This window comes from Armigeres subalbatus, chromosome 2 (assembly GCF_024139115.2).
Source record: "Armigeres subalbatus isolate Guangzhou_Male chromosome 2, GZ_Asu_2, whole genome shotgun sequence".
Lineage (NCBI taxonomy): Eukaryota > Metazoa > Arthropoda > Insecta > Diptera > Culicidae > Armigeres > Armigeres subalbatus.
Genome location: NC_085140.1, coordinates 194,672,823 through 194,687,456, shown reverse-complemented (window position 1 = coordinate 194,687,456; position 14,634 = coordinate 194,672,823). Strand labels below are relative to the sequence as shown.

Genomic DNA, 14,634 nt, shown 5'->3' with positions numbered 1-14,634 from the left:
GCTCTCAGGCGCCCAGACCTGGGAAATAGAGGGGGATGACGCCTCTTGGACCCTGGTCAAGAACAAGAGGAAACCGAAGACGTCAAGGGACGAAAAGAAGGCCCAGGCGAATGAGGGTAGCAAGAAGTCTAGGGTAGGCGCCAATCGCTCCAGGGGCGATGCCCTAGTCATCAAGACGGACGAGGCTAAGTACTCGGACGTCTTGAAGGCGATGATGAGTGACGTCAAGCTCGGTGAACTCGGCGCCGACGTACGTCGAATAAGACGTACCCGGATGGGCGAGATGATCCTCGAGCTGAAGCGGGGCGTCTCGCAAAAGGGCGCCGCCTACAAGAAGTTGGCGAAGGAAGTCCTAGGCGAGACGGTCAAGGTGAGGGCACTCACGACGGAGGTGAATCTAAGGGTTAAAGACCTGGACGAGATCACCGAAGTCGAAGAGCTCGTCACGGCACTGCGGCGACAGTGTGAAGTGGACACGCTCACCTCAGCCGTTCGGCTACGGAAAGGTCCGAATTTTGGAAACAAGCAATTAAGTATAACTTCCAATCCCCAGGACCGATATCAACCAAATTTTGTGCACATCTCCAGTATGAGGAGGCAATTATTTGGAAAGGTAGTTTTGGAAAAGGGAAGGGTGTGGACGGAGGTGTATTGGGTATAGGGTATAGGCAAATTGGGTATAGGCATTCTTTATCCTGAGAGAAAGATTATAAAGGGATGGGAAAGTCATCAAGAAAAGAGGAAAGTGTACTATTTAGAAAACGAACAATTGAGTGTTGTTTTGTGAACCCCTGGACCGAATTAAACCATATTTTGGAGACACGTTCTCTGTACTAAGGAGACGATTATGAGTGTTATTAGGAATATGGGAAAATTGCTTTTCAAGAAACGAGCAGTTTAGTACAAGTGAACATATGAAGCAGTTTGAAACAATAAAGAATGCTGAATGCAGAAGAAAGATGAAAGAAGAAAAACGTATGGGTAGAAAAAGAAGGAATAAAGGAGATGAAAGAAAGAGAAATAAAGACGAGAAGGAGAGGAAAGGAAGAAGGAAGAAATAAGGCAAAAAAAAAGAAAAAGGAAGAAAAAACTGAACGAGAAAGCAGAAGAATACTGGAAAATGCAAAGAAGAAGATTTAGATTGATTTATTTTAGATTTTTTGGAACTGAGAAATAGCCCCAAAACACTAAGTGGCTCAAACTTTAAAATTTAATCCAAATTAGCTGAAAATTTGATTGAAGGCCTATTATAGCATAAAAAGGGATTCTGGGTTGACTCTCAACATTTTTGATACTTTTACAAAACATAAAGAGGTCTAATGTAGATAACTGAGAAAATATTGGAGGAATCCACTATCCTACTTCATTTTTTACCGAAAATAATCGTATCTTTCAAACAACATTCCTACACCCTTTAATCAAAATCCAATGAATTTATTTCGTTACCTCGTTCTCAATGAATAATGAATGTCAAACATTGAATTCGATTCTTCACTTCAACCGTTTCCTTTTTTTCGTCTCCACTCACAGGGCATTGCTGAACTCGAAGCACGTGCTGGATAACGTTCAGGAAATGTGCTTGCAATTCTTGGCCATTTGCCGCGACGGGCGAACCAATCGGGAGAAAGCACAACCGGTAAGTAGGTATATATAAAATGAACACCGTATTGGGGCTCAGTCGAGCGCAAGAACTTCAGAAAACCGGAAATGCAGCCGGGTAACTGCATCGCGGAGGAAACTGCATAGCTCATCTGATAGACAAGCCACTAAATCGAATGATTTGGCGTTTTATCGCTGCCCATGCAATGGAAATCCCTTTGATGGTTTACTCATTTTAAGAGGTGCAAATGGATTTCAATAAAATTCCTCGCCGTTAACAACCATTATCGTAATGAATTAAGTAGGGTTTCGGTACTGCAATGTACTGGACTGCCACGGGATATGCGGTGCTGTTGATTAATTAGCGACATAATAGGCTACTTAACTGATGAAGTAGACTGATGGTTTGTCAGAAATTGCTTTAGTTGTACCACTGTCATTATTTCATACCGCAATGAATGATGAATTATTGACATTTTTAAGCTTATTAAAATATTTCCTGTACATGTGTCAATAAAAATTCCCTATCTATCAACTTTGCGAGTATGTATAGTCTGTATATCTGACTCATTGATGGCAATATCATATTGGCCGGTTGGGTGAGAAAATCAATCTCTGAAATTTTCAGCTCAATAGCTTGATGCATAAGCTGGTACTATGTACAAATGATTTAAGGTGAATTACGACAGAGTCCAAAAATGGCTGTGCGGGCCATCACCTCGTGTTTTTCTCGCACAAATGTCAATTTTTTGGGGATTAGCACATCTGAAAACCATTTTTCCGTGTATGCTGCAAGTAAGCAAAGGTGAAAAACTGCTGTTATCTTTTGCCTGTCGTTTACTTTTGGAGTTATGTGACCCCAAAAGCGCTATGTAGTTTTGAAATTGGATTCCAACGCAACCCACCTTAGAGTTTGCATGGGGGTTTCTGTCCAAATGCTTAGGAAAATACACCTCCGCACCTCTTTCGTTCTAGAAATTGGTTCGATATGCCCGATTGAACTCAGAACCCGAGTAGCACAATTTAGGCGGATTTGGTTGAAGGAACTCATATATGCCTAGATTTGGTCGTATATAGGTCACAGTAACTCATTTATGGCAAGTGTGCTGCTTGGGAATTGAATCGAAGGTAGTTGATATGTTAAAGATCAAATCCCAAGAACATTATAGGGGAGGTGGGGGTAAAATAGACAGGGTGGGAAAAAACGGACAGGGCTCCCGTTTGAGCTAAATCGTTACAAATTTAGCACTGCATCAAGTGGATCTTATTGCTTGTTTCAAATAATGAGTGTAACATGTTTTACTACATTCAAATAATGAAAACTTTTCTGTTTATTAAAGATTTAATTAATGAAATGCCATGGTGATGTAATTTTGTTTGTGCAGTATTTAACCCTTAAAAGAGCAATGTTGTTTTAAAACAACAAACCGAAAATACGTTTAATGGTAATGATTTCAATGGTTATTTACGTTAAAAATATTTCCGGATATTTAAAAAAAAAATCGCCTTGCGCCTTCAAGGGTTAAAGGTAGCCTCACACCTCGGGAATTTGGTCCGCGGATTTTTTCCCCATGCATTTTTGCATATGCGATGTTCTCGGGATTTGGGCACGGAAAATCAAAATCCCGGCCCCATTTAAAATGCACGGGGACCAAAATCCGGCGGAAAATTTTCCCGAGGTGTGAGGCAGCCTTAAGCTCAGAGCTTAAAATATTCATCTTGATGACAAACATCGCATGAATATTCAAAACATAGAATGACATAGTCAGACGACTACTCTACGAACTCATTCATTCGACTGTCACTGAGTGTGTTTACTATGTGCAGAAAAAACATAATTAGCATTGTTTATGTTGATGTTTACCGTTGAAAGTGCCTCGCGAATAAAAATCGGATTCAGTCCTGTGTGATAAATCACTTTACTCATTTGAAACGTATTCAGATTTCAGATAATTTATCAATTTATAAAATGTGCATACATATTGAATGACTAATATTCAACTGAATATTGACTGTCCAGAGCCGACTATGAATGTGTCGGAAGTGATCTGACAAATGAAGAAAAATTGACCACACCAAAAATTTTCGATTATTTTACACTCTGGTTAAGCTATTAAAACAGAAATCGGCAGAATTAATTCGCATGATCCTCGAGGCTCTCAAACTTAGTCTATCCAAAGATTGTGTATGGGTTGAATTGATGTTTAATCTTAAAATACGTTTTTTTGATAATTTTTCCAGAAATTGGATCATGGTGGGGTAAAACGGACACGTTATGGTGTGACATTTTTTAAATATTTATTTGTATAAAAAAAAAATTGTATGTCAAAATCGTCATCGGTGACATGAACGCTCAGGTAGGAAGGGAGGAAATGTATAGACCGGTCAATGGACCGGATAGTCTGCATACCGTATCGAACGACAACGGCCAACGATGCATAAACTTTGCAGCCTCCCGCGGAATGGTAGTCCGAAGCACTTTCTTCCCCCGTAAGAATATCCACAAGGCCACATGGAAATCACCTAATCAAGTTACGGAAAATCAAATCGACCACGTTCTAATCGACGGTAAATTCTTCTCCGACATCACGAACGTACGCACTTACCGCAGTGCGAATATTGAATCCGACCACTACCTCGTTGCAGTATGTCTGCGCTCAAAACTCTCGACGGTGATCAACACGCGTCGGAGTCGTCCGCCGCGGCTTAACATTGGGCGGCTACAAGACGGTAGACTAGCCCAAGACTACGCGCAGCAGCTGGAAGCGGCACTCCCAACGGAAGAGCAGCTAGGCGCAGCATCTCTTGAAGATGGCTGGAGAGATATTCGATCCGCCATTGGAAGCACCGCAACCGCTGCACTAGGCACGGTGGCTCCGGATCAGAGAAACGACTGGTATGACGGCGAATGTGAGCAGTTAGTTGAGGAGAAGAATGCAGCATGGGCGAGATTGCTGCAACACCGCACGAGGGCGAACGAGGCACTATACAAACGGGCGCGGAACAGACAAAACTAGATTTTCCGGAGGAAAAGCGCCAGCAGGAAAATCGAGACCGTGAAGAGACGGAGGAACTGTACCGCGCTAATAACGCACGAAAGTTCTATGAGAAGTTGAACCGTTCACGTAAGGGCCACGTGCCACAGCCCGATATGTGTAAGGACATAAACGGGAACCTTCTTACGAACGAGCGTGAGGTGATCCAAAGGTGGCGGCAGCACTACGAAGAGCACCTGAATGGCGATATGGCAGACAACGGTGGCGGTATGGTAATGAACCTAGGAGCACGCGCGCAGGACATGCGACTTCCGGCTCCGAATCTCCAGGAAATCCAGGAGGAGATCGGCCGGCTGAAAAACAACAAATCCCCTGGAGTTGACCAACTACCAGGAGAGCTGTTTAAACACGGTGGTGAAGCACTGGCTAGAACGCTGCACTGGGTGATTACCAAGGTTTGGGAGGATGAGGTTCTGCCGCAGGAGTGGATGGAAGGTGTCGTGTGTCCCATCTACAAAAAGGGCGATAAGCTGGATTGTAGCAACTACCGCGCAATCACATTGCTGAACGCCGCCTACAAGGTACTCTCCCAAATTTTATGCCGTCGACTAACACCAATTGCAAGAGAGTTCGTGGGGCAGTACCAGGCGGGATTTATGGGTGAACGCTCTACCACAGACCAGGTGTTCGCCATACGTCAGGTATTGCAGAAATGCCGCGAATACAACGTGCCCACACATCATCTATTTATCGACTTCAAAGCCGCATATGATACAATCGATCGGGACCAGCTATGGCAGCTAATGCACGAAAACGGATTTCCGGATAAACTGATACGGTTGATCAAGGCGACGATGGATCGGGTGATGTGCGTAGTTCGAGTTTCAGGGCATTCTCGAGTCCCTTCGAAACCCGCAGCAGAGGGTTACGGCAAGGTGATGGTCTTTCGTGTCTGCTATTCAACATCGCTTTGGAGGAGTAATGCGAAGAGCAGGGATTGACACGAGTGGTACGATTTTCTCGAAGTCCGTCCAGTTATTTGGTTTCGCCGACGACATTGATATCATGGCACGAAACTTTGAGAGGATGGAGGAAGCCTACATCAGACTGAAAAGCGAAGCTAAACGGGTAAACATTCTCGTCATCAACACGTCGAAGACGAAGTACATGATAGGAAGAGGCTCAAGAGAGATCAATGTGAGCCACCCACCACGAGTTTCTATCGGTGGTGACGAAATCGAAGTGGTTGTAGAATTCGTGTACTTGGGCTCACTGGTGACCTCCGATAACGATACCAGCAGCGAAATTCGGCATTGTGGCAGGAAATCGTACGTACTTTGACTCCGCAAGACGCTCCGATCGAATAGAGTTCGCCGCCGTACCAAACTGACTATCTACAAAACGCTTATAAGACCGGTAGTTCTCTACGGACACGAGACCTAGACGATGCTCGTGGAGGACCAACGCGCACTGGGAGTTTTCGAAAGGAAAGTGTTGCGTACCATCTATGGTGGGGTGCAGATGGCGGACGGTACGTGGAGGAGGCGAATGAACCACGAGTTGCATCAGCTGTTGGGAGAACCATCCATCGTTCACACCGCGAAAATCGGAAGACTGCGGTGGGCCGGGCACGTAACCAGAATGTCGGACAGTAATCCGGTGAAAATGGTTCTCGACAACGATCCGACGGGAACAAGAAGGCGAGGTGCACAGCGGGCAAGGTGGATCGATCAGGTGGAGGACGACTTGCGGACCCTCCGCAGACTGCGTGGTTGGCGAAGTGCAGCCATGGACCGAGCTGAATGGAGAAGTCTTTTATGTGCAGCACAGGCCACTACGGCCTTAGTCTGATGATAAATAAATAATTGTATAAAAAAAAACAAAATCCAATTGTTTTCCACTAAATGGACTTCAAGCCATCGTAGAGCTTCTATTTAAGATGCACGTAAGTGGTTCAGGTCCCCAATATTACGACGTTTTCCTTGTGAAAATGACGCGATTCCTTAGAATGTCCATATTACCCCCAGCCCCCCTACGATAATTAAATAAACTTTTTTATAGTTTCGGCTCATTTATTAGGAGTTGGGTTGCGTACTTTGAAATTCATTGATTGCCATAAAAAACATTTTTGTAACAGCTGCACGTACGAACGTACGGTGGCCGACTCGGTCGCTGGAAAGGTGCCGAAGCGCACTGTACTTGGAGGAGCAGGTAACCCCTTCAAACAGCTTTTGCAGAGCAACGTATGTGCGTCGTTGCCAGTCGACGATGCCGGCAATCCGCCAAAAAGAAGCAGCAATCGCAATTGCCGCAGGTGCAACCAGAGCAAAAGGAGAAGTGCCCGCCTGTGTTGTGAAGGGCGATTCGCCAGATTTACGCCCGAAGATTCACCAGTTAATCGCTTAAGGGCTGAAATGTACATTTTGACTCTGCGGCGAGGGCCTGAAAGTGATGCCGGCAAACAAGCACCATCACCATCCGTCGTGGAGTTTCTCGATGTCCACAAGTCTGAGTACTACACTTATGATCAACCCGGCACGATGCCGCTTAAGGCTTTGCTGCGAGGACTCCATGACATGGAGAAGGAGGACCTTCAAGCTGAGCTCGAAAGTTGCGGCCTGAAGCCGGTAGCCGTTCACAAGATCGCTCGTCACGACAGGACAAGGTGATATCGCGACCAGCTTTACCTGAACCATCTGAAGCACAGCTCCACCACCTGGAAGGACCTGAAACTGGTAGGCGTTTTAAATTACACCGTCGTTGACTGGGAGCGACATCGGCCAGTGCACCGCGATATCACGCAGTGCATCAACTGCTTAAATTTCGGGCACGGCTCGGTCCAGCTGCCGCATGAAGCCGCGCTGCAACAAGTGAGGCAAACCCCATCCAACCGACGAGTGCGACAAGATGGAGGGTGCCGATCCCAAGTGCGCCAACTGTGGCGACAAACATCGTGCCACCGCAAAGGTCTGCCCAAAGCGAGCCGAGTTTCTGAAAAACCGTTAGAAGACTTCCACCAGGACCCTGCCGATCAATGTTTCTGCACTCCCCGACGAGTGATTCCAATCCTTCCACCGTTGCAACCGCACAAACGACTGGCAGCAGCAGCTGCGTCGATTCAAGCTCCAGCACTACCGGCTCCATCCTCCATCCTCCTGGATTCCGTCGGCAGCCGGAGAACGAAAATGTCCCAGGTGGCCCTGGTCAACTGGAACGTTTGCTCGTTCAAGAGCAAATCGTTCATTATCGAAACGCACCTAAAACCCTAAGTGAACGTCAACATTCCGGACTTTTGCATCGTTCGACTCGATTGGCCGACCAGGGGAGGTGATGCGGCCATAGCACTTCGATACAATATCAACTGTCAGCTGCTGCCAAGCTTCCAGCTGAGTGTCATCGAGGCCATCGGTGTCGAAGTTACTACTTCTGTCGGTGATGATTCATTGGCCCCGCACTGCGGAGAGACATCATCAAGCTAACTTGAAGGCAAGGTCAGTACATCAATGCCGATAAGCCTGGGGCAACAGTCGCGGCAAATGAAACGGCACCATCTGAAGCAACAATATGGAGGAAGGCCACTACACGATTATGTGTTCAGATTCCCCCACTGGGCTGTTCATCACGAATATGCACGATCACAGGAGCCTACCAGGAGCCAGGAGCTCAATGGTGAAAGTGGGCTCCTTGGTCAATCAACATCAGCAGTGCCGGAGAAATTACCACCGAGCAAACTGGGAACTGGGAACATCAACTACGAGGCGCCTCTCAAAACTTCGGAGGACATCGACTTACAGCTGTGCTTCATCCAACAGGCGATTTCGGTAGCCCCAAAGCAGCATGTGCCAACAGCTCGTCAGGCAAGCAACATCCTAACCATTGATACACTCACCAAATATTTGAGCCGTCTGCGAAATGTCACTCGCGGGCAGTTTCAACGTATTGGGTTGCCTGCGCTTAAGACACCTTGCAATCACTTGACAAAAATCATCCAGGTCCGAATGGTGGACCATAGGAATAGTGATTTCTTCAATAAGATCCGTGCTCTTCCTAAGCCGTTCCGGAAATTGACTAAAATTCTAAAATCCAAACCTCGGCCCATTCCACCTTTGATCCCATTAGACAACAATGGCTCTAGGGATCGCTTGATTATTCGTGCAAAGAAGGTCACCGGACGTCACTTTGTCAACTCGCACTATATTGTACAGAACATCGTCAGTCCACACGAAGCAGCCGTTAACGAGCATGCTAAACACCTTCTAATCCCCAACGACTTCTCCGAGGTGTTGGAGATCTCAGCTAGCGAATGGCCTGGTATTCAAACTACAACGCTACAATCTTCCCAGCTACCTGGTGAAAATCATCATCAACTACCTGTCGGCAAGGCAATTCAGGCAGGCGGAGCGAGTTCCAATGCGCACGACATCATCGCAGGCGTCCCCCAGGGCAATATACTCGGGCCCCTGTTGTTTAACCTGTTCAGCTCCGACATGCCAAAACCTCCAGAAGGCGGCATTGTGTCTCTATTCGCAGATGACATCTCCATCATCTACAACGGTAGAGTGATCAGAGCGCTTGTGGCAAAACTCCAACGAGGCCTGGATACCCTGACAGAGGACCTCACCAGCTGAAAGATCTGTATCAATGCGGCGAAGACCCAGGTCATCATTTTCCCCCGCTCTAAATCCCCTAAACTTGTTCCGCCTGGAGGCTATAAAATCATCCTCAATGGCACGACTGTGGAATGGGCAAATGAGGCGACTACCTTGGCTTGACCGTCGATAGCAAGCTTATTTTCCGCCAACAGGTTGACAAGACGGTGACGAAGTGTAACGTTTTGTTGAAACTACTGTACCCTTTGATCAACCGTCGGTCGTCATTGTCCCTAAAAAATAAGCTTGCTGTCTACAAGCAAATCATCCTTCCTGTGATCGAATACAGCATGCCGGTCTGGGAGAGCTGCGTCAAATCCCACCATCTAAAACTACTACGGGTTCAAAACAAATTCCTGCGGATGAAAAAGAAAAGTTTAAGCCCGATACCCACGTAGCGTCTTTTCAACGCAGCGTGCACACAGCGTTAAAATAACGCAGATGTGCATCGGCGCGGTGAAGCTGCATTAACGCTTTTTTCCGATACACACCTGCGTCTTTTTAACTCCGTGTGCACGCAGAGTTGAAAAGACGCTACGTGGGCATCGAGCCTTAAAGTCCGTTGCTTGCATTCGGACCAGCTAGTGATTAGGTCGCTCTTTCCAATCTGGGCTATCAATTTGCAATTATTAAGGTAAATAGTAGATAGGTTGTCAAATAAGGGGGGTCAAACGCAAAGGGATGTAAGTGACAAAAAATTTGGTTGTGAAATTGAATCCTAAAGAAAAAGAGCAAGTCTCTCACTTATCATCTCCTTATACATATTTTTTTTGCTATAATTAACTCAAATTTGACCAAAATGTCACTTACAACCCTCTGCTTCTAACGCCCTCAAATTAAATTATCGATGCCCCTCTAAGGCTATCTTGTTATACTAGCTAAACATTCCAAATTAATATATGTAATACTCTTAAAAAATGAAAAAAAAAACCAAAGGTGAGAGCCGTAGCCGAGCACTTGCACTTGTAAACTAGTTAAATGTAAAAACAGAAAACTGAAAATAAAAATGAATTAATAAAAAAAGCCATGAAAAACATTCGCATGTTATCAAAGGCGGCTGATGCATTTACGGCACTCGTGCATTTACATTAAATGAAATGAAATTAGGACGTTCTGTTTAACCCAAGATAGAAGAATACATATATTGGGGCTAACAAAATTATACTTTAAATTACCCAAGTAGCACACGCAACATCTTCCTAAAAACACCTTGATTCTATTCAGTTTCATTAAAGGCATTGGAAAAACATCAAAGCACGAAAAAGTTACATCAAGATGTCAAAAACGTTCGAACTGTGATCAATGTTTCATTAAAATTGCAATGCAGTACGTGTTTGACATTGACATGTTGCAAACACGAAACAAAATCATCAAGTTGCATATTTTTTGCCATGTAGCTTCAATGCGTCTTTCAAAATTTAATTGTTTGATTAAATTAAGTTGCAGACAAGTTGAATGTGTCTTCATGTTTAATTTAGCATCGTTCAACGTTTTGACAACTCACATTTTTTCCCTGTGATGGTGCAATCAAGTAACACGAAACTCGAGTACAAAACTTCATAATCGTATGGTTTTTATTGTGAATCAACATGCAGTCCCTTCGAAGTGTTGAATGGTGCTGTGGTAGAGTGAAGGACTATCAATCACAAGATCCATAAATCGAATCCAGTTTTCGGAGACGAGCCAGCCTCGGGCTGAAAGTCTCCTTAATAAAGACACAAAAAAAAAAAAAAAAAAAGAATCCAGTTTTATATTTTTATTTTATTTTTTTTTTTCCGCTGTAGTATTTTGCAACATTATTGAAATTTTACTGCAATCGAAGGATGTTTCTGTAGGCTGCACCTCTTGCACTTTTTAGATTCCAAGAGAGTTATATTTGATGGCACATACGCAAAGATTGTTTCTTTCCGAATAGTTGCAACACAGTGAAATGTTCAGTAGTGAAACAAATTGTGCTGCTTGGACCTCATACCTTTCAAATATCAAACAAAATATAAAAAAGCTTTCGAGATTTCAAAACGGTACATTGGGTCTTGTTTTTTCACATTTTTTGCATGTATCATGCATTTTAAAATTGGCCCTTGTAACTTATTTCTTCCTTTTTCTATCTTTCTTATTCTATACTTTCTTATTATTATAAACTAGTTTATTTGTGGACGCACTAGCGCCCGTGGCAAGTGTTTTGTTTTCAATCAAAATTTTCAACGTCTGTTGTCTGTGATTTTTTCATCAAATGCCGTGTCTGGTTGTTTAAGGTTATAACTGGTTTTGTTTTTTGTATCTAATAGTAAAAAAAAATTGAAGTGTCAAATATTTTATTTTATGTGAGAATTTCCCCGGGTGCTTCGTCTGGTTGGCTAGTCACCGGACAGACAAACAGGGCTATAGGGCACTGCACGGACTGCTTTGTCCCTTTCTCGCTGCAAAGCAATTAGAAAACAACAAGGCCAGTAAACGTCAAAATTTATGAGGAACGAAAGAGAAAGGGATGTTTCCGTGCAGTGTCCTATTATATATAGTATGTGCTATCTTTTATTTTGCGGTAAAGGTTATATTTTTATACTTTTTTTTGCTATAATGTGAGCTGAATAACTCCCTCCCCTCAGATATGTGATCTTGCCGCGATGTGTGGGCTTACGCCATTAACACAGATATGGCAACGAAAGACATATCCTATCGTGGTGGTATCACATGTTGACTATTTTTGTTAACTGCCGCGTCACATATCTGGCATTGGCATTGTACTGATTTAACGCCTATGTGCATGTGATCCAATGAACATCGTGTCTTGGAGCCTTGAATGGTAGTGCATTCTCGATAATTTTTTCAAATAGATAGGCAATAGGCGTGATTAAGCTTTTATTTGCCACCGAAAAGTGAATCCTATAGCTGACCTTGATTAGATCATAATAGATAATCACCGTAATTAATCAACGATAAAGCTACTTGTTTGAACAGTTATAGGAAACCTTGACAAAAAAATATAATAGAACAGACTAAATTCTTTAAAAGTTTACATTTTTACATGATATATCTTACATTGAGTTTGTAGTGTCGACACAGCTAAAGAACATTAAACAATGACTGAAGTAAACAAAGTGATTTGACGAACGCATACCCTACGCCCAGAACAAACAAAGTTAATTAATTATCATTCTGCAAAGTTATAAAATAGAACATTAATACGCATTTTTTTTTTATATTTTCAATGTGGTCACATAAAGCCAACATACTAAAAAACTTATAATTCGACTATATGACTATATGACTTGTCAAACCACATCAGCTGCTTTCAATGCAAAATAAGAAGACATTGCATTTTAAACATTGCTTTTAAAAAACTAGAACAAAGGTTGTACTAGAATTTTTGAATTTTTAACCTTTGATCATTGACTAGTTTGCATTCAATTACATTTTGCATTAGTGTCGAGTCGATTCCAAATCCGAACCTCACTTTACCCCATCCTTATCCTACCCCATGGCGTTCAAGTGGTCTGCAAGGACTCTTCTGCCATTATCCTCTCTATTATCGGCCTTGGATTGACTTGCGCTCTTATTGCCCCACCAAACGCTGCAAAATGAAAATGAAAACTAAATGAGCTCAAAATGAAAAATGAAAAAAATTCAGCTCACAATAACTGCTGAAACCCACAAAATTAGGGGTTCATATAGGCTCATTCCCTTTATTTTTTATATGATAAATTGCAGCTATGATAACGTAATATCCACTGGATACATAATCAGCTAAAACGACGTTGAACATGAACTATCAAACTTTTAAAATATTCTGTTGTCTTTCAAATTCACATTTCTTCCATTCTCTTTCTCAGATTCCATCAACGCTCATCATCGAAGACGACGTCGATTCAAATGATGATGACGTGAAATTAATTAAACCGGAGCCAAGCTCAGTCCTCGTTTTGGATAGTGAGGACGAAGAATTGAATCGAATAATTGGTTATACTGATACGGAAATGAAATGTTCAACGCTACCATACCCCGGAAACAACGCATCATTTTTGCCAGACATAAGCACTGCTAGTGATCCCCATGAAAATTTACTAATGGATACCATATTCAACACTCCACCACCCACACCAAAAGCAGACGAGGACCATCAACTGTCAGCGATGCAACTGCCGCCGCCAACCACCCAAGCAGTGCCAAGTGAAGCTGCTCCTTCCGTAATTGTAGCACCTAAGCTGCACAAACAGAAAAGTATACTCCCAAGGGGTGTTAATTTCAAAATATCAAAAAATGTACGACTTCACAGCTGTCGTGAGAGGCGACAGTTTCTGACAGCGTTTCGCAGGTTGAGCTCAGAACAATGCTTCCACATCAACGTATCATCCGGCCAAGCGGACTATTGTCTGCGGAAAACGGTAGCAAACTCAACGGTATTTGTCGAGATTATCAGTTTTGCTGACTCCAGTCCATTAGCCATGCCAATTCTGCTGCCACCGGTAGCACGAATCCGGTCTGAGCTCGATGAAACCGCAACTATTCCAACGGTTGAATTGTCACCTTCATGTGGACTGGTTGAACCCCTTTTGCAGAAGAATGCTTTAGCGCAATCTACGAGAATGGAGCGCACGCTCGACGATCAGCTAATGAAATTATTAATGACAATTGACGATTTCCCTCAGTTGTCGCCGGCGTCCGTAGACTTTGCCGTGTTCCCCGAGGTATTGGATCCAACATCAATCGATTTCCTTATCAACACCCAAACGCCCCCCTCGTCGGTCGTCACCGGATGTTGTCTGTGGCCGAACGACGATTTCTCTGTTTTTGCCAATCTTGATCTGAACTCATGGTTAGAGCACGAGAACGCTACAAGTCCCACACTCTCGCCATTGTGTGCATCACGTGGCTGAGCGACGAGCTTTACCACGAGCACGCGGACGTGGGTGCCGAATATTTGTATGTGACTTCAGATTTGGAAGTTCGGCTCCTCTAATACGTGATACTATGATATCGTTTTCCTTGGAATACGTTTTTGGGAAGCTCTGGTGGTGATATGATTGGAAGCATTTTTTTGGTAACTTGATGAATGATTTATGGATGTTCTGGAAAAGATTGGCAATTTACTGACAATTTTGTCGCTTATAGCATGAGTTTACATTAATGAATATTGGTATACTAATTATATATTATATACACCCATTCTACTAAAGAGCTAGATGGAATGATCAAACTAATTGAAATTAAAATTAAAATTAGCCGAAAAACTGATTGAAATGACCAGATTTTTGCACTTTCTCAAAATTGGGTTTCTGTGGTTGTGGATAACAATCCTATTGGAATTTTATGAAAGTTTTAATCGGAGAGTGGCATCAAATTTTCAATCCGAGTGGATGCATAGCCTTTTGATATACTTTCTGGAAAAGCTA

The 14,634-nt window shown here is 43.4% G+C and overlaps 1 protein-coding gene across 1 annotated transcript in view; it reads left to right on the top strand.

The window, feature by feature from the left end:
* Nucleotides 1–14,313, top strand: part of LOC134215691 (uncharacterized) — a 350,826-nt gene extending 336,513 nt beyond the window's left edge. The window contains exons 7-8 of the mRNA XM_062694820.1: nucleotides 1,531–1,636; nucleotides 13,075–14,313. Coding sequence (XP_062550804.1) covers nucleotides 1,531–1,636; nucleotides 13,075–14,118 — 1,150 coding nt within the window. The 3' untranslated portion in view covers nucleotides 14,119–14,313. The remainder of the gene's footprint in view (nucleotides 1–1,530; nucleotides 1,637–13,074) is intronic.
* Nucleotides 14,314–14,634: the final 321 nt, after the last annotated feature.